This window comes from Pan paniscus, chromosome 2 (genome assembly GCF_029289425.2).
Source record: "Pan paniscus chromosome 2, NHGRI_mPanPan1-v2.0_pri, whole genome shotgun sequence".
NCBI lineage: Eukaryota > Metazoa > Chordata > Mammalia > Primates > Hominidae > Pan > Pan paniscus.
Genome location: NC_085926.1, coordinates 177,189,329 through 177,209,638, shown reverse-complemented (window position 1 = coordinate 177,209,638; position 20,310 = coordinate 177,189,329). Strand labels below are relative to the sequence as shown.

Sequence of the window (20,310 nt, the reverse complement as noted above, 5' to 3'; positions counted from 1 at the left end):
ACGGGGTTTCACCATGTTAGCCAGGATGGTCTCAATCTCCTGACCTCGTGATCCGCCCACCTCGGCCTCCCAAAGTGCTGGGATTACAGGCGTGAGCCACCGCGCCCAGGGCTATTTTAAATTTTTGTATAGGTGGGATCTCACTATGTCGCCCAGGCTGGCCTCAGGTGATCCTCCTGCCTTGGCCTCCCAAAGAGCTGGGATTACAGGAGTGAGCCTGTGGTGACACCCAGGACACAATTATTTTTACATGTTTTTCACTTTTGAGTCTAGACTATATCTCTAAGGTTCATCCCAGATCTAATATTGTGTCATTCTAGGTTAGGTCCTTCTTCTTCGGCATCTTAGTTGCTCACTAACAATGGATGAATGCCATAAGGAATTTAACCAGAATATTGTAACCATAAAGAAGTTATTAAGATCTGTGCCATAATGTTATGCTTAAAATCTAAAAGAGACACATTCAAAATTTACAAAATCAGCACAAACTGATGCCAGGCAGGTATATATAAAATATTTACACAGTATACAAGCAAGTGATGTGGGATATGGCATGAAGGGAGTAACTTATTTTAAGAGTTTGGAGAACAGACGGAAGGAAGAATCAAAACAAATCTACTCTATCTTAGTCAATATAGGCTACTATAACAATGTACCATAGACTGAGTGGCTTATAAACAACAGAAATTTCTCACAGTTCTGGAGGCTGGAAGTCTGAGATCAAGGTGCCAGTATGGTTAGGTTCTGGTGAGGCTCTCTTCCAGGTTGCAGACTGCTGACTTCTCATTGTATCCTCACATGGAAAACAGGTGAGCGCTCTCTGGGATCCCTTTTATAACGACACTAATCCCATTCATGAGGGCTCCACTTTCATGACCTAATCATATACCAAAGGCCCCATCTTCTGATACCATCATACTGGGGATTAGGATTTGAACATATGAATTTTGAGGGGGACATGTTTAGTTCATGGCAACTTACCTTGTTAGTTGGGAAAACTTTAATCTTTTGAAACTTTCTGAAAACCCAAATAAGATGAGTTGTAAAGATAACAGTAATCAGCCATAGAATATAATTTCAGAAATAATGTATTTTAAAAAAGATGAATAAGGCCGGGAGTGGTGGCTCATGACTGTAATCCCAGCACTTTGGGAGGCTGAGGCAGGTGGATTACTTGAGCCCAGGAGTTTGAGATCTGCCTGGGCCTCTCTTATAAAAGAAAATAAAAAACAGAAAAAGACAAATAATGCCACTCTGGACATAACCACGAATGAACAGGGTAGGCAGGAAACGTGGGAATTCTGTATTCTCAAATTTTAGCCAACCAAAATTCAGAACAGCATGGTGAATAGCCTTAAAAAGAAAAAAGAAAATTACCCACCAGAAATTACATTTGCTGAATATGATTCCAATTTCTGATTTCAGCTTTACTTTGAAGAGTAAAGGTGAAAATATCAATAATTCAACTGCAGTATTTTTCAGTAGTGGATACACTCTCCAGACAAGATATTAAAAACTAGAAAACTTTGAGTTTTCATTCAAAATGTGTACTATTCATTACATTTTTGGAATGTAATTCATTCAGCTCAATATTTCTAGCAAGGGGAAAAAAGATGTCAGGTTAGATTCATTTGCCTATTTAAAAACAAACAACAAAGAACACACTTTTAAATGTTCTGTTAATTTCTTTTAAAACTCTCTAAATAATCACCCTTCATAAAGTATGGGAATAAGATTAGTAGATACTATTCTTTTCTAGCAATGTAAGAAAATTTCTTTTTAGAATGAATAAATTACTCTTCACAAATCTATTTTGGGTTCAGATAGTTACCACTTTAACACCAAAGTTACTAAGGAGAATTAACTTAATAAGGAATTGGTGGTGACTGATGCTTTAGTATGGAAATTCGTTATCCAGAAAATTATTTTTCAAATCACTAGTACAAAGCAAATTCCAGCAACTCTAATAGTCTTAAAATCTTAGTTTTTAAACTTACAAATTGGACATATAACTTTATATAAACAGGTAAACCATATGTGAAAACTTTTAGCTTTGCAAATTTGTTTTAAATCATGAATGTACACATTTCTTAGATGTGAATGTTGTCTTAAAAGATTAATTTATGGAAAGCCAAATTAACATAAGGAGTATATATAATCCCATAAACTCAGTGCCATAATAAAAATTCTCTTGTGACTCTATCTTTAGTCATCAGTACTGAGGTTAAAAGTTACAGGCAAGCAAATATATATCCCAAAATTTCTGTTTTATTTATTGGGATGAAACTGTTAATTGTACAGTATACCTGACTAACCAGATTGGTTTCTCCACTGGGTTTACCAGTTGATCTTAACTATTTATTTTCACTTAAATTCTTTTTTTTTTTTTTTTTTTTTTTGAGATGGAGTCTCACTCTGTCACCCAGGCTGGAGTGCAGTGGTGCAATCTCGGCTCACTGCAACCTCTGCCTCCTGGGTTCAAGCAACTCTCTGCCTCAGCCTCCCGAGTAGCTGGGATTACAGGCGCCCGCCACCATGCCCAGCTAATTTTTGTATTTTTAGTAGAGACAGGGTTTCACCATCTTGGCCAGGCTGGTCTTGAACTTCTGACCTCGTGATCCACCCACCTTGGACTCCCCAAGTGCTGAGATTACAGGTGTGAGCCACCACGTGCGTCCAGCCTCACTTAAATTCTTAACGAATATTGATGTTTTGGTAAGCCAATCTACTTCCCAAGAAGATTGTGGCCATTTGATTTTTATTAGCTCTTTCAAATTTATATAACATATGTTTTTGTTTTTTTCTTTTGAGACAGAGTTTCACTCGTTGCCCAGGAAATGGTGCAATCTTGGCTCACTGCAACCTCTGCCTCCCGGGTTCAAGCAATTCTCCTGTCTCTGCCCCCCAAGTAGCTGGGATTACAGGTGCCAACCACCACACCTGGCTAACAACCCTCTAGATCTGTATAAGTCTATCTTGTAGTCCTTTCGGCCATTTGATAGAAATTGACCAGGGGGTCAGAAACTGGGAATCAGAGTCTCCAAGTTCTTGCTCACTGACCGTGACCTTGGAGAGATGTTTGTCTTTTTAAGAATCTGTTTCCTCATCTGGAAACCAATGGAAATTTTGTTGTTGTTTTTTATTTTTAGTACAGAAGGGGTTTTGCCATGTTGGCCAGGCTGGTCTCAAACTCCTGACCTCAGATGATCCGTCCGCCTCAACTTCCCAAAGTGCTGGGATTACAGGTGTGAGCCATCGCACCTGGCCAACATACGGCCTTTTTAGGCATTAAAATTCCATTAAAAAATTAACACAGCAGCTTGGAAAATATACTAAGTCTCTTGTAAAAGGTAGTAAGACATACAAGTGGGCCAGGCATGGTGGCTCACGCCTGTAATCCCAGCACTTTGGGAGGCCGAGGTGGGCGGATCACGAGGTCAGGAGATCGAGACCATCCTGGCTAACATGCTGAAACCCCGTCTCTACTAAAAATACAAAAAATTAGCCAGGCATGGTGGCAGGCGCCTGTAGTCCCAGCTACTCGGGAGGCTGAGGCAGGAGAATGGCGTGAACCCAGGAGGCAGAGCTTGCAGTGAGCAGAGATCTCGCCACTGCACTCCAACCTGGGCGACAGAGCAAGACTCCGTCTCAAAAAAAAAAAAAAAAAAAAAGCAAAGTGGCGCCAGGATTAAGTCATTCAATGCTTTGTAAATCAGATTTAATAATTAGGAATAGTGCTAGTCTATTAAAAACAAACAAAAGACTGTAACAATTCAGCAAACAATAGATTATAGAAACTGTGAAATTGACAAATAATATACAATTCAGAGAAATGTAAGAAAGGTGATTTAAAATGGCAAAATTGGCAAATTTATAAGCAGGAAAAGAAGAGGCTTTTTAGTGAACAACCATTTTCAATTTCTGGAATACAGGGAAATGTTTTGGAATTTCAAAATAACTCATTGTAAGATGAAGATTTAAAACAGCAAGAAAAACAATAATGACCTGTCACTACTGTTCACTGCTGCGAAGAATTCTACTGAAGTGTTAATAAACATCATCGGTTAGGTCATCTCAGACTTGAATTGTGGTGCAAGTCACAAGTATACAGTGAAAATGTCTGTCTCTGAAGTAAAACAAAACAAAAAACAAAACAAAACCAGGAGTGTTAATTTTTTTAGGTAGGTTTGTTTTTCTGAAGTTCTTTAAGTTAAAAATAAAGACTGGCTGAGCGTGGTGGCTCAGGCCTGTAATCCCAGCACTTTGGGAGGCCGAAGTGGGTGGATCACAAGGTCAGGAGTTCAAGACCAGCCTGGCCAAGATGGTGAAACCCCATCTCTACTAAAAATAGAAAAATTAGCTGGGTGTGGTGGTGGGCACCTGTATCCCAGCTACTCGGGAGGCTGAGGCAGAAGAATTGCTTAAACCCGGGAGGCAGAGGTTGCAGTGAGCCAAGATCACGCCACTGCATTCCAGTCTGGGCGACAGAGCGAGGCTCCATCTCAAAAAATAAATAAATAAAGACCAACTACTTCAAGCAATTTATGGTCAATCATTGATTTGAAAACTGGGCCAAGGCAAAAAGGTTTTGTGGGACAAACTGTCATTGGGATAGGTCCTGAAGCTGCAGATTCATCAAAAAGTCCAAAATTATGCCGGGTGCAGTGGCTCACGCCTGTAATCCTAGCACTTTGGGAGGTCGAGGTGGGCAGATCACAAGAGGTCAGGAGTTCAAGACCAGCCTGGTCAACATGGTGAAACCCCGTCTCTATTAAAAACACAAAAATTAGCCAGGTGTGGTGGCACACGCCTATAATCCCAGCTACTTGGGAGGCTAAGGCAGGAGAATTGCTTACACCTGAGAGGTGGAGGTTGCCTTGAGCCAAGATCACGCCACTACACTCCAGCCTGGGCAACAGAGCAAGACTGTCTGAAAAAAACAAAAAGAAAAAAAAAAAAGTACAAAATTATATGGTTCTGAAACTTGGATATATGTCTCTTGAGTAGCTGCATTGCAATCTTTTCTTCTTTTCTTTTTTTTTTTTTGAGACAGTCTCACTCTGTCACCCAGGCTGGAATGTGGTGGTGCGATCTCGGCTCACTGCAAGCTCCACCTCCCGGGTTCATGCCATTCTCCTGCCTCAGCCTCCCGAGTAGCTGGGACTACAGGTGCCCACCACCACGCCCAGCTAATTTTTTTTTGTATTTTTAGTAGAGACGGGGTTTCACTGTTAGCCAGGATGGTCTGGATCTCCTGACCTCGTGATCCACCCGTCTCAGCCACCCCCAAAGTGCTGGGATTAGAGGCGTGGGCCACCACGCCCGGCCTGCAATCTTTTCAATTACTAACACTTGATCCAAATGTAAAGCAGCAAATAGATTAAAAGAAAACAAACAAACCAAGGCATTACTTAAGGTGTTTTTCCAAAAATCCAATTCCTGGAGCTAGATGTATAAAAAGCATAAAAACAAAATTATCAACAACTAGGTTAATTGTTAGGTGAAGTAGTCACAAAAAACATCCCAGGGAGAAAGGTTAGGTTTATGTAACATGATGTAATGGAAACATCACTAGACAGTAAACCAGATAACCTGGATCCCACTCCCATGAGACATAACTGGTTATATGTACTTGGCCTCATAGCTATCTACATTTCTATTTCTGCAAGAAACTTAGAAAACTGGAGGGTTTAGACCGGATGCTTTCTAAGGTTATCTTACAATTTAAACTGTTACAATTTTAAGTCTTCTGAGAAACATTTGTTATCAGCCGTAACAGGAATGTTATAATTAGATGGAATGTGAGTTGCTAGGAACACAGGTATGCACATACAACAAAATAGTGGGGATAAAAATAATACCTTCTAAGAATACTTGCAGCCACCATTGTCCAAACAGACTAAATTCTTGAAGTGGGAAAATCATTGGTCATAAATTGATCTTCCACTTATATCAATCAACTTAAAAAATAATATTGTTAGCAGTGCTTGTTAAATTTGAGGGCAATGATACATATAATTCTATCTTCTTTATACTGCTGTTTCAGACACTGCTACTCAATTGTGTTCCCTCCCAAATTCATATGTTGAAGTCCTAAACCTCAGCACCTTAGAATATGACCTTATTTGGAGATCAGGTCTATAAGTTAAAAGGAGGACATTGGGACGGGCCCTAATCCAATCAATATGACTGGAGTCTTTATAAAAACAAGAAATTTGGCCTGGGGCGGTGCCTCATGCCTGTAATCCCAGCACTTTGGGAGACTGAGGCAGGTGGATCACCTGAGGTCAGGAATTTGAGACCAGCCTGGCCAACGTGGTGAAACCCCGTTTCTACTAAAAATACAAAATTAGCCTGGCATGGTGGCTGACACCTGTTAACCCCAGCTACTTGGGAAGCTGAGGCAGGAGAATCACTTGAACCTGGGAGGCGGAGGTTGCAATGAGCTGAGATCGCGCCACTGTACTCCAGCCTGGGCGACAAGAGTGAAATTCTGTCTCAAAAAATTAAAAAAGCAAAAAACAAAAAAAAGAGAGGAAATTTGGGGGACAGACTTGCACACAGGGAGAACACCATGTGAACATGAGGCTATCCATCTACAAGCCAAGGACAGACCTGAAACAGATCCTTCCCCCACAACCCTCAGAAGGAACCAACTGCCAATAACTCCATTTTGAATGTCTGGCCTCCACAACTGTGAGACCATAAATTTCTGCTAGGTAGGCAACTCAGTTTGTAGTAATTTGTTATGGCAGCCATACGAACTAATATTGATGCTAATTTATCATTTTATTAATAAATGTTGTAAGTTATACATTTTCATGCCAGCAACCCCTATCTCCCAGATCTTCCTAACTTTAAATACTTCAGTGGGTTTTCTGTCAATGAACAATTTGACATCAGAAATTTGGGCAAGAGTCAGGCATAATGGCTAATGCCTATAATCCCAGTGATTTGGAAGGCCAAGGTGGGAGGATTGCTTGAGTCCAGGAGTTTGAGACTGGCCTGGGCAACATAGCGAGATCTCATCTCTACAAGAAATTTAAAAACTTAGCGGGCATGGTGCCACGTGCCTGTAGTCCTAGCTATGCAGGAGGGTGAAGTGGGAGGACTGCTCGAGCCTGGGAGACTACAGCCCGGGAGCTATGATCAACCACTGCACTCCATCCTGGACAACAGAACGAGACCATCTCTAAGAAAAAAATATTAAGTCTGTGAATGAATTTATGGTTCCTCAACAGAAAATGAAACATCAAGTTATGAATGAGTTATGATATAGTTATTTTTTATTGTGTAAGCCCTTATTAGTTCCTCCCTCATCCCATCTTAAAATATTTAACAATAGATAGTGGCTCAAAAAAATTTTTTTAAAAAAACAGACTGCCATGAAAACCAAATCTTTTCTTCCTGTAATAGTGGCTTCCTAGTGTTATTTCTCATTAATGGGAGTATCCGTGGACTTAATTGTATATTGCATTTTAGTTCTGGTCGTGTAATAATTTAATGACTTCGCACATAAAAAACTAATCTTGTCTTGAGTTTTAAAAAGTTACTAGCACCCATGGTTAAGGAAGGAAAACTGTAGCTCACTTCTTCAATACATTTGTTTCTTTTCAATTCATGAAATCAGAGAATACGCAAGAAACAGGATGACAGTCACCAAGAGTGGTTGAAACTACAAACTATCACGCAATTGAAAATACCACATTAAAGATATATTTATATACAGAAAATGGAGCAATGCCAATAAAATTTTATAATTTAAAAAAGTTACTTGTTAAAGACAGATTTCATAAGTTGTGTTTACAATCATCCATTTAATCATCTCCAAAAAAAGGATGAATTTATTATTTTAAACTAACATTCTGTAAGTTAAAGAGAATAATCAAGTTGTCTCATGGACTGGAAGGTGACTTATTAATTCCCTTTCATTTCCAAACCTCATCAAGCACTCACTACATTTATGAGGCAAGTCAGCTGAATGCTTGAAATCTAGATGAATTTTAAGATCTTCAATTTGTCCTGTTGAATATTCACAATATTGACATAAATAAATCCCTTCAGATAAATGTGAATTTAAATGCTTGCAATATTCTAGCATACTTGAAAAGCCTTTCCCACAGTCATCACACACGTGAGGAAAAATTTTTGTATGTTCAATAGCAACATGCCTGTTAACATTTGTATGAAGTCTACTCCGAAAACCACATACTTGACATACAAAGAAGTTTTTACATTTGTCAAAGGTAATTTTGCTTAAGAGGCTATACTGTCCATGTTCACCATTGTTATACTTATCACTTAATTCTATTAATTTACATGCATGCTCATTTACCACATGGCTATGCAAGTCTTCTGGATCATTAGTTTCATGTTCACAGAACTGACACAAGTACTGTTCATCACAGCTGTGCTCCTGGAAATGTAGGTAGAGTTCACTGCTTGAGGAGAACTGTACATCACACTGTTCACACCAATAGAGGTGATCACTAAAATGGGTGTCTGCAATGTGCTGGCTGAGGTTCTCAAAAATTACTGTCTTATAATCACAGTATTTACAAATGTAGGGATCCTCTTCATGCAGTTTGGCATGTTCTATCAGAAGCATATTGGTAGAGAAACTTTCCTTGCATACTCGACACACATTTGAATCAGTACGTTTATGCTTCAGGATCATATGCTGCTTTAAGTCAGAAAAATATTTGCTGTTAAACTCACAAAGTTCACATTTATAGAGGCCACTGCTATTAGCTCTCAGTAAAGGCCATTTCTGCTGGGCAGTCACATTCAAAGCTTGGCTCTTGTCGAGAATTTTACAAAGTTTAGCTGGCGGTTCTTCATCAGTTTGGTCTTGGAGACTCTCAGAGGAATTGTTTTCTGTCTCTATATCATAATCCTCAGAAATCGCATGCACTTCTACAGCAATTGGAACATCTTCAGCAGTGTGAACTTCTATAGGACTCTCCTCTTGGGTTTGCTGGTTGACTGATTCAGGTGAGTCACACTCTTCATCACAAATTTCAATATCAGCAGATTTTTCTGAAGAATAAAACAAACCTATTATATGACTATAACTAAATAAGATCTGTTAAATACAACTGGGCAAAAAAAAATTTATTGCATGCACTTTTTAAAAAATTCACCAATACAAAATATATCAATGCTATAAATTAGTTCCCCCAACCTGTAGAAAAGGCAGTGTGGTCTAGAATTCTAAGTACAGGACTGGGAACCAGGTAGTTCTGATTTCTGTTTCTGGCCTTGATTCCATCTGCAAATTTTGGCAAGTCATTTGACGTCTCGGTATCAGAATCATCATCTGTAAAAAGGGATTTGGAAGAATACTTATTATTTATACAATCAAAGCATTAATTATAGAACAAAGCATCAATTTTTAAATACGATTTTGAATTCCAACAGGAACTAAGGACTTGGATTTAGTCATAAAAAGGTAAGTTATCTATATACCTCAGACACAGAAAATCTGCTCAAACAAGCAAATGCTTTAGAATTGATGCCCCATTTGGACTAGATTACACTTTTTGAAGTTCCTTAGGATTTTAAGTTTAAATTACTGAGTTTGAATAAGCCTTTATACCCTCAGGCCAGCCCCAGTGTTTCAAAGTTAGCATGGGGAAACTGAAATACAGGTTAATAGTGAAAACTGGGCTTCAACATTTTGCGAGGGACCAAGTTTTGCTCAGTCTGCCAAGGCTGGAGTACACTGGCATGATCATGGCTCACTTACTGCAGCCTCAAACTCCTGGGCTCAAGTGATCCTTCAGCCTCAGCCTCCTGAGTAGATAGGACTACAGGCATGCACCACCAAGCCCGGGTAATTCTTGTTTTTTGAGATGGGGTCTTGCTATGTTGTCCAGGCTGGCCTTGAACTCCTGGCCTCCCAGCGATCCTCCCACCTTGGCCTCCCAAAGACCTGGGATTATAGGCGTGAGCCACCACACTCAGCCCATCCATCATGTTTTCTTAAAATAGACCTTATTTTTTAGAATAGTTTTAGAATTACAGAAAAATCTGAGAGGATAGTATGGAGAGGTCCCATGTATCCCAGTTTCTCCACTACTAACATCTAACATTAGTGTGGCACATTTGTTACAATTAATGACCAATACTGGTAACTTATTAATAAAGTCAATAAAGTCATCTAAATGCCCTTAGTTTTTAACCTAATGTCCCTTTTCTGTTCCAGGATACCACATTCCATTAAGGTGCCATGTCTCTCTATGCTATTGTTGGCTGTGGCAGTTTCTCACTCCTTGAGGAGTACTAATCAGGTATTCTGTAGGATGCCTTGCTAATGGAATTTGTCTGCTTTCTTTTTTTTTAAATGATTACGCTGGAATTATGGATTACTGGGAGATAGACCAGAGGTAAATTGCCATTTTCATCACTTCTTATCAAGGGTACATACTATCAATATGATTTATGGTTGTTGATGTTGATCTTGATCACCTGGCTAAGTCTTTATCAGGTTTCAACACTATAAAGTTGTCTCTTTTTTTTTTTTTTTTGAGATGGAGTTTCGCTCTTGTTGCCCAGGCTGCAGTGCAATGGCGCGATCTCGGCTCACAACCTCCGCCTCCCAGGTTCAAGCAATTCTCCTGCCTCAGCCTCCCGAGTAGCTGGGATTACAGGCACGCACCACCACGCCCAGCTAATTTTGTATTTTTAGTAGAGACAGGGTCTCTCCATGTTGAGGCTGGTCTCAAACTCCTGACCTCAGGTGATCTGCCCGCCTCAGCCTCCCAAAGTGCTGGGATTACAGGCGTGAGCCACCGCACCTGGCCTAAAGTTGTGCTTTTACTTTCCATACTTTACCTTTTGTAAGAAGTCACTATGTGCAAACCATGCTTAAGGAGTGCAGACTTATATTCCACCTCCTAGAGGGAGGAGTAGCTACATAAATAATTTGGAGTTTTACTGCTTCTTGGCCTTTTGGCTAAGATGAAGTCTAATAATTTGGAATTTTTCTGCACAGATTTGCCTCATCTCCTCTATTTAATAATTTATAACAGCATGAATTCATGGATATTTATTTTATACTCTGGGTTATAATTTTTTGTCCCCAAAGTTTTCAGTTTTGGCTGTTGGGAGCTCTTTAAGTTGACGTGTGCTCCTTTGGCATACCCCTGTCAAGTGCGTGTGTTTAGGTTTTTTTAAGTACTTTCCTATTTTCCAGCACTACAAAATGCTCCAGGTTCATCTTGTATATTTCCTGCCCCAGACCTAGAATCAGCCATTTTCCCAAGGAGGCCTAGTTCCTTTTACTAAAGAATGGCATTAGAAACCAAGACCTGGGCACTGAATGTGCTCATGCTCACTGCTTCTGGGTGTCATTTCTTTTAGCCCCTCTCAGCTAACACAGCAAAGTGTGTGTGTACAGTACCACATATATATACACACACATATCTACAAGCATTCTGTAAGTAGCCATCTGAATCTATAGTAAGCTAAACAGGAATTCATACTGATGTCTCTAACTCTCTAACTCTACATGTTTTTTGTAATTTATATTTCTGTGCCTGTAACGGGAGCTCAAGGGAACTGGGTCAATCTGGTTGCAGAAGCAGCTTAAGTGCAAGTTGTAAATTGTTATCATTCACCAATGCTCTAGAACAGAGGAGCCAATAGAAGATCCAACATTGAAAAATACCAAATCACCCTCTGTTCTTTTCTTCCACACTATGTGGTATAGCTGAGTAGAACTGTGTCTAACACTATTCTTAACCTTTCAACATAAATACTCCAACTCTGAGTCACTCCTGCATTGCCACCAATTCCTAACCAACTAAAGTGGATTTAGGGCTGAGAGCCGTGGCTCACACCTGCAATCTCAGCACTCTGTGAGGCCAACATGGGAGGACTGCTTGAGGCCAGGAGTTCAAGACCAGCCTGGGCAACATAGCAAGACCCTGTCTTTACAAAAAAATTTTTAAAAATTAGCCAGGCATCGTGGTGCATGCCTGTAGTCCCAGCTACTCAAAAGGCTGAGTGGGAGGATTGCTTTAGCTCAAGAGGTCAAGAATGCAGTCAGCCATAATCCATGGAGTGAGACATGGCTGCATGGGTGACAGAATGAAGACTGTCTCCCCCTAACCCCACCCCCTTCAAAAAATGGACTTAGGAGAGTGCACTTTTTTATTTATATGTCAGAAATAATGTTAAAAGTTAAAATTACAGCCGGGCACGGTGGCTCAAGCCTGTAATCCCAGCACTTTTGGAGGCCAAGGTGGGCGGATCATGAGGTCAGGAATTTGAGACCAGCCTGACTAACACGGTGAAACCCTGTCTCTACTAAAAGTACAAAAATTAGCTGAGCGTGGTGGCGCACACCTGTAACCCCAGCTACTCAGGAAGCTGAGGCAGGAGAATTGCTTGAACCTGAGAGGCAGAGGTTGCAGTGAGCCAAGATCGCGCTGCTGCACTCCAGCCTGGGCGACAAAGCGAGACTCCATCTCAAAAAAAAAAAAAAAAAAAAAAAGAATAATTAAAATTACTTGCTTTCTTAAAAAAATACAACTTTGTTTTCTTACATTGTAACAAATTTCAAAGACTTGTCTGTTTTGAAATCATCAATCCACATTTTACCCACATTTTCAAGTAAGGAATAAAAAATGTAAAAGCAGTTTAAAGAAACATATTTTCGAAAATATTATACCTTTGTTGTCAAAATATTTTAAATCTGGCTGTCTCATAGAACAGACACTGTAACAATGATCAGAGAAAATTCCATTGAATCCATCTGCAATTCTGCTTATTCCAGAGGAATCTGAACATAAAATGAAAAATATTTCAAGCACAGTAAACATACACATTTAATGAGAAACTTCCCGTTATCTAACTTATACAAATGTTCTTAATGTTAATTATAGTATCTGTAATGAAAATATTATATGTTTTCAACTTTTAAAGCTTTTATATTTCAGATCCGATATTGACATAGGACTTTGAAAGAACCACAAATTACATACTCTAAAACATAACAACTTTGAAATATACAAGGATACATTTGTTTTATACTCAGAATCACACAAAATAAAAATATATGATAAACACTGTATTAACTGCACAAAACAGTGAAATAAACACCAGGAAGGTGTGCCATGTCATGCAGAGAAAGGTTGTTACATAGGGGAAATGGTAAGGACCACTTAGGGCTTCTGAATATAGTCATTTCAAGTGTTGTCTAAGAAGGGCCAGTAAGCAGTATACTAGGCTTAATTTCTTCAGATATGAAGAATGTGTAGGCTGGGTAGACTAATAGGATGGTCCCAAGTAAATGTATGCGAGGTGTATTAGAGATGGCCACAAAGACCCCTTTTCTTATACTGCCAACACAGCAGAGCCAACCTCAATGAAAGGATCTAAAATTACACAGTCATCCAGCCTGGGCAGCATGGTGAAGCCCCATCTCTACTTTAAAACTACAAAAAATTAGCCAGGTGTGGCGGTACACGCCTGTAATCCCAGCTACTTAGGAGGCTGAGGCAGGAGAATCACTTGAACCCAGAAAGCAGAGGTTGCAGTGAGCTGACATCACACCATGGCACTCCAGCCTGGGCTAGAGAGTGAGACTCTGGCTCAAAAAAAAAAAAAAAAAAAAAAATTACACATTCAGCATGAAAGTTTACATTTCCTAAAGTAATAAAGAGGATAAAGTCTTTTTTCCCCAATAATGTAAAATATTTTCTACCAAGGTTGTCATTATTGGGTCTTAAGCACAGCTTAGGTATCAGACATGCAAATCCCAATTATGCTATATAAGTAAATAACCTTGGCTATCTAATTTTAAATATTTATAACCCATAGAGCTGTGAGGAATAATATAATGTCTGTAAAGTTCTTATGTGTGCCTAGCACATGGTAGACAATAAGGAATATATATTCAGATAATGTATTTAAACCGTTGTTTTACCTAAATATTGACCCAGATATTTAAATCTTATCTGATCACTTAGGAGAAAATGGCTGAGAATATAATTTTGTGGGAATTAATCCATACCCAACTTTAAAATAATTATACACTGACCTGAATAACGAGAAGGGTGTAGAGTCTTCCTTTTTCTTTTTTTAGGATACTCATTCATATCTTTTCAATCTAAAAAATGAGAAAAAATTAACAAATATGTCACAAATAACAACTGTTAATAACGTTATAAAAATTCTAACTGAAGAATTTATTGGCAATATGAAATATGTGAGCCACCTGAAAATCTATGGTATAAGAAAAATGTTAAACGATGCCTCTGTTTGTATTTCAGATTGTTTTCCAGTCAGGTTTCAAGGCAGAAACTGATTTCTGTTTTCTTTCTTATGGAGGTTAAAAAATTCTTTTTCAAATGTTGATATAAATTGTGAGAACTGGATAATTACAATAAACCACATGTTTAAGTCATTTTATTTTGTGTATATATAAAAAAAGAAACACTGTGCCTATGGCACCATACTAGGAGTTTTATAGGCACATTTCCTACCACTGGAAGTATTTTTAGGTAGTTTTCAAGCTAAAGGCGGAGACATTTCCTTTAAAAAAATATTGTCACAAATATGTATCGGCCTCCTGGCTTCCAGAAAAAAGTACTCATCACACAGATCAGAATATAAATAATTTTCAAGAAAAAAATCATTTTCCTATTTATGAGGTCACATTCAACGTTCCACTGAGAACACAACAGGTGCAGCAACCACTATCCAATTAAATTCTCATTAACTGTTACAAAATTAATTAGTTTCAATACAGTCCACTTACTTGGTATAATTCTTACTACTGGAGTGAGGAAAAATGAATTACAATAAGTTTCTGTAGACGGTAAAAAATGCCTGTAAGTAAAACATGAAAGAAGTTATTAAGCAAAAATACAGCTCATTTCTGGTACTGAATAATACAATGGCACCAGATCTTTAATCAATTGGAAAGTTATACAGAACTAATTAAGATATATTATTTTGAAAACAATGTACTACATACTAAAAACTGTATATATTAATATGTGATTATATGTAAATTTCCACATTTCTTTGAAATGATTTACCTTCTATAGTTTTTTTTTTTGAGACAGTCTCACGCCTGACCTATAGTTAAATCTTTTGACACCAAAATAGGACTATGAATCTGAATTAATTTATTCATCCATAAGGAAAGCAAGCATAATGAAAGCAAACCAAATTATAAACTTTTTGTTTTTGAGACCGAGTTTTGCTCTTGTTACCCAGGCTGGAGTGCAATGGCACGATCTCAGCTCACTGCAACCTCTGCCTCCTGGGTTAAAGCGATTCTCCTGCCTCAGCCTCCCAAGTAGCTGGGATTACAGGCATGTGGCACCACACCGGGCTAATTTTTCTATTTTTAGCAGAGACGGGGTTTCACCATGTTGGCCAGGCTGGTCTCAAACTCCTGACCTCAGGTGATCCACCCACCTGGGCCTCCCAAAGTGCTGGGATTACAGGCGTGAGTCACCTTGCCTGGCCCAAATTATAAACTTTAAACTGTTACAGCCCTTATAGATTATTTATTTAAGAAATAAAAGATCGAGACCAGCCTGGCCAATATGGTGAAATCCCATCTCTGCTAAAAATACAAAAATCAGCCGGGTGTGATGGTGCGCACCTGCAATCCCAGTTACTCAAGAGGCTGAGGCAGGAGAATGGCTTGAACCTGGGAGGCGGAGGGCTACAGTGAGCTGACATCGTGGCACTGCACTCCAGCCTGGGCAACACAGCAAGACTCTCTCTCAAAAACAAAAAATCAAAACAAAACAAAAAAAGAAAAAAGTAAAAGTGATAATAATAATTTACTGACCACCAATTATGTACCAGGCTGTGAACATACTTTATCTCATTTAATCCTATGTAATCGTATGAGATGCAAAATTCACATCACCCTCTCAAAATTATACTTCCTGTTATTGAGGAAACTGAGGCACAGTAAAGTCAAAGCTAGATACTCAGTAAATGCTGGGGTTGGGATTTGAATAAAGGTTTACCCAACTTTATTTATTAATCTATTTATTTATTTGAAACGGAGTCTTGCTCTGTCACCCAGGCTGGAGTGCAGTGGCACGATCTTGGCTCATTGCAACCTCTGCCTCCCCAGCTCAAGCGATTCTCCTGCTTCAGCCTCCTGAGTGGCCGGGATTACGGGCGCCCGCCAGCAGGAGGCTGGGATTACAGGTACCCGCCAGCACACCCAGCTAATTTTTGTATTTTTAGTAGAGATGGGGGTTTACTATGTTAGCCAGGCTGGTCTTGAACTCCTGACCTCAAGTGATCCGCCCACCTCAGCCTCCCAAAGTGCTGGGATTACAGGCACGAGGCACCGCGCCCGGCCTATAATGCTCTTAACACCAAGGTGATACACATGACAGGTGTTCTAGCTGAGGTGCACATACTATTTTTGCTGCTTCACTAAGTTCTGGGTATATCAGCACTGAAGTGATATAAATACAGCAGGGAATGAGATAGTGCTTTTTCAGTTTATTTTATTTTTACTTTTTTTTTCGGACAGAGTCTCGCTCTTTCGCTCAGGCTGGAGTGCAGTGGCGCTATCTTGGCTCACTGCAAGCTCCGCCTCCCGGGTTCATGCCATTCTCCTGCCTCAGCCTCCCAAGTAGCTGGGACAACAGGCGCCCGCCACGGCGCCCGGCTAATTTTTTGTATTTTTAGTACAGACGGGGTTTCACCGTGTTAGCCAGGATGTTCTCGATCTCCTGACCTCGTGATCTGCCCGCCTCGGCCTCCCAAGGTGCTGGGATTACAGGCGTGAGCCACCGCGCCCGGCCTTTTCAGTTTATTAAACATTTTCCTAACCCTTATTCTATTTCATCTTCAAAATGGTCCTGTGCGGTACATGGAGGAGTTACTATCAAACCCATTTACATTTTTACTGATGTGGAAACAGCCTTAGTGAAAGTTAAGTCAACTAATAAGTGGGAGAACCAGAGATGAAAATGCATGCACATCTTGCTTCCAGTTCTTAGCTACCAGTTGGGAGAAGGGGAACAGAATAGCCTAAAGAAACAGACAACCATGAAATGTACAGAAATGATACCAATATATAAAATACCTCACCTCGCCGGGTGCAGTGGTTCACGCCTGTAATCCCAGCACTTTGGGAGGCCGAGGCGAACAGATCACCTGAGGTCGGGAATTCAAGACTAGCCTGACCAACATGGAGAAACCCCGTCTCGACTGAAAATACAAAATTAGCCGGGCGTGGTGGCACATGCCTGTAATCTCAGCTACTCGGGAGGCTGAGGCATGAGAATCGCTTGAATCCGGGAGGCGGAGGTTGTGGTGACCCGAGATCACATCATTGTCCTCCAGCCTGGGTAACAAGAGTGAAACTCTGTCTCAAAAAGAAAGAAAGAAAGAAAAAAGAATAAAATCAAATACCTCACCTAACAATGTAAACAATCATTCCTTGAGTAACCATCTCAATTCACTGCATTCAAAAATCAAAAAGAGAAGAGCTATTACGATTCATATAGCCCAAAGCTTCACACTTCATGTTCTAAATACTCTAAAAGTATCAAGGAGAACACTGAAAACACTCAGCCGAACATGTTAAGTAGTCTCTTGTTATTTCAGAATGCATCTCAAGTTCTTTGCAACTTGAAGAATAAAAGTAAGAAAAGGAAACCAAGCGTGGTATTAAAATCAACGTTGCAAGCTGGCCTGGATTCAGGCTGTTAGGTGAGAGGAGGAGGCACATGGATCAGGAAGGGTTTGACTCCTACTTAGGGCCGAACGATAACCAAATGTCTATCGGACTTCCTTTCAGCACAATGGTGATGCCTACTCAAGACCAAAAATGCTAACCATCCTTCATTTTAAAATCATTTTTATGTGCCTTTTGTGTGCATAACAGCCTTGAAAAAACTTAGCTTTTTACTCAAGGATGTCATAAACATTTGCTCACTAGTCTTCTTAGCAGGAAGATTCTGAATCACAAGCAACCTACACAGTCCCCCCTCCCTCTGAAATACAAACGACATATGTAACACGTGTCACTGCAGAAAAATCAGAAAAATGTTTAAAAATTTTTTCTATCACCTAGAAACCAACATCTTTCCACCTGTCATTTTTTTCAACCAACAAGAAAGTCTATGCACAAAATACAATACATACAACAGGCAGTCAGCAATCATCAAATAGATAAACGTTTCAAAAGGCCTTTCATGCAATGTATATTCTTCCTAATTGCTATAAGACGTCTTTACAGTAAATAACTCCATTTTTAACGAGTTTAAAAAGAGTTAAGCTTTCTTTTTCGTTCTCATTAAAATAAGCATATGCTTTAAATTGTAAAAGAATTGAAACAAAACATGTTGCAGGAGAGCCTGAACTAGAATCCACTACATGTCCAACCTGGAGGCAGTCTTTACTGCAATATCACACGGTCACTAAATACTTGATTCGCTATTTTTCAGTCCGGCATAAATCTTTCTCTTCGAAAAAAAAAAAAGGTATAAACTGCTTCAAATGATTCGTTTCCCTAGACAGTACTTAAAGACAAAACCCAAAAAAAGGGTTTCTAAGCACCGTCACGAGTGAGGCGACTCTCAGGCTGGAGGCTTTGGGCGCCAGCATCGACGCCTGCTCTCCGCGGCTACAACTCGTTGCGCGAGCCCGGGGATTCGCCGCCGGAGGTCACGAAGCCGCCGGGCAGGGCCGCAGCGCCAGCGAGGACCCAGGATCGTCCCGAGCCCGGACGCAGCCAGACAAATGCCCGTCGGAGGCGCAGGGCAGAAGTCCCCGGGACTTAGCCGCCTCCACCCCGGCGCCACGCACCAGCCTCGCCCGGGCCCAGAAGCCGGCGCCAAGGAGACTTCCAAGCCCCGACACCAAAGGTTCCGTAAAGACAACGGCAGCAGGGGGCCGAGGGGAGCCCGGCCAAGGCGTCCTGCGCAGGGGGTGGAACTGCTTTCGGGATGGGGGAGGGGAACGCCATCCCGCCATATAACGAAGGCAGAGTTTCCGTATAAAGGGAGCTCCGGTCTCTCCCGCCCTCTCCCGTTAGAAGATGCGCCCGCACGCCCGCGTCCCCTGGAGCAGTCCAGCGCCCGACCCACCCGCTCCTCCCTCACACTCACCAGTCAGTCCCCCGAGGCCCTCCCGGCCGGCCCACGCAGAGGCGGCGGCGGCCGAGAGCGCAGGCGGAGGGGCCGCGCGGTCCTTCCCGCGGACGCACGGCGGCGGGCAGCGCTGCTCCGGCCCTAGCGCTCCCGGACGCTGTGCTGGGCCGACCCCTCTCCCTCCCCGCGCGCCCCAAGCCCTGAGCGCCAGGCCCCTGGCCTAGGCTCCGCGGCCGCACTGCCCTGGCCGCCTCGCTCCGCGCCTGCGCCGCGCACCTCAGGGGCCCGCCGAGAGGGCGGGGAGGTGACGAGGTGAGGTGGGGGCAGGGAGCGGGCTGCGCGAACGCACCGCACACGCGGCCTGGGAGGGACCACCGGCCCGCAGCCCCGGGGGAGGCCCAGCGGCCCGCGCCCCCTGCCGGAGGCCTTGCGCCGCCGCAGTCTCCTTCTGGGCGGGGAAGAGCCCCTCCCGAGCCCCGAGGGCGATCCCACCCTCTAGGATTACTCCACGCCAGGCGGCCAGCGAATTTATCCCGCCCGCCTCCACCGCCCCTTCAAGCCCTGGGGAACCGGGAGAAACGTGGCGCGCAGCGGCACCTTTCCCACGCTGCTCCTCAAAGGAAAGGACGCGAGTGGTCTTGCCCAGGTTAGGCAAGGCAGATGGCATCTCAGACCCCGAAGTGTGCCAGCCGCCTGTTGGGGACAGAGAGGCCGAGGACCTCGTCACGGTTTTACTGAGGCCACACCAGAGAACCACCCAGGGCTAGGATGCTGCCCTCAGGGCAAGAGGGTGAAACCTGAAGACTGCGAGTCGTTGTTGAGTTTCACCCGATTCCTTGGCTCGAGAAATAGTGGAATGAATGAGGAGTTAAGGGGGACTGGACTCGACGATTTAAGTCCTTTCTCGACTTTGACTTTCTTTGAGCAGCTGTAGAAATGATTAAATTACACGAGCATAAATAAATTTGTGAACATGGTTCCATAAATGATCTCTGTGCAAGTGTGGTGATATGTTTAATTCAGTCCTTTTGACAATGAGTTGAGGTTTTTAGTCACATTTTACAAAATGGAAAAGTAAATGCGTGAGAAGCTAAAGACTGGGTCTTAATTCATTTTGGTAGCCTAAACCCCTGAGGTTCAAACGGTTAAGAGGATGACTGAGAGCCATGTGGATTATCAGGTACCCAAGGTCACTCGGATAGTTAGGGCTGCAATGATG

The 20,310-nt window shown here is 41.6% G+C and overlaps 1 protein-coding gene across 7 annotated transcripts; it reads right to left on the bottom strand.

Moving 5' to 3' along the window:
- Positions 1 to 7,264: 7,264 nt before the first annotated feature.
- ZNF639 (zinc finger protein 639) lies at positions 7,265 to 20,074 on the bottom strand. Of its 7 annotated transcripts, none has more exons than XM_063602610.1 (7): positions 19,110 to 20,074; positions 17,086 to 17,458; positions 14,768 to 14,838; positions 14,048 to 14,116; positions 12,677 to 12,787; positions 9,185 to 9,319; positions 7,265 to 9,039 (listed from the first exon to the last, which is right to left on the bottom strand). In XM_063602610.1, exons 4-7 carry the CDS (start codon positions 14,103 to 14,105, stop codon positions 7,886 to 7,888), a joined length of 1,458 nt encoding a protein of 485 aa, XP_063458680.1. In that variant the 5' UTR covers positions 14,106 to 14,116; positions 14,768 to 14,838; positions 17,086 to 17,458; positions 19,110 to 20,074; the 3' UTR covers positions 7,265 to 7,885. The 7 variants fall into 7 exon arrangements, with proteins under 7 accessions (XP_063458680.1, XP_034813640.1, XP_008955585.1 ...); XM_034957749.3 differs by having other exon boundaries at positions 17,086 to 17,366; XM_008957337.4 differs by having other exon boundaries at positions 17,086 to 17,362.
- Positions 20,075 to 20,310: the final 236 nt, after the last annotated feature.

Bases quoted from the DNA above. Each gene is read 5' to 3' on its own strand.
- ZNF639 (XM_063602610.1), bottom strand. From the start codon at position 14,105: ATGAATGAGTATCCTAAAAAAAGAAAAAGGAAGACTCTACACCCTTCT. The intron at 12,788-14,047 runs GTCAGTGTATAA...TTTTATGTTCAG, and splicing joins ACACCCTTCTCGTTATTCAG to ATTCCTCTGGAATAAGCAGA. The intron at 9,320-12,676 runs GTATAATATTTT...CCCTTTTTACAG, and splicing joins AAAATATTTTGACAACAAAG to ATGATGATTCTGATACCGAG.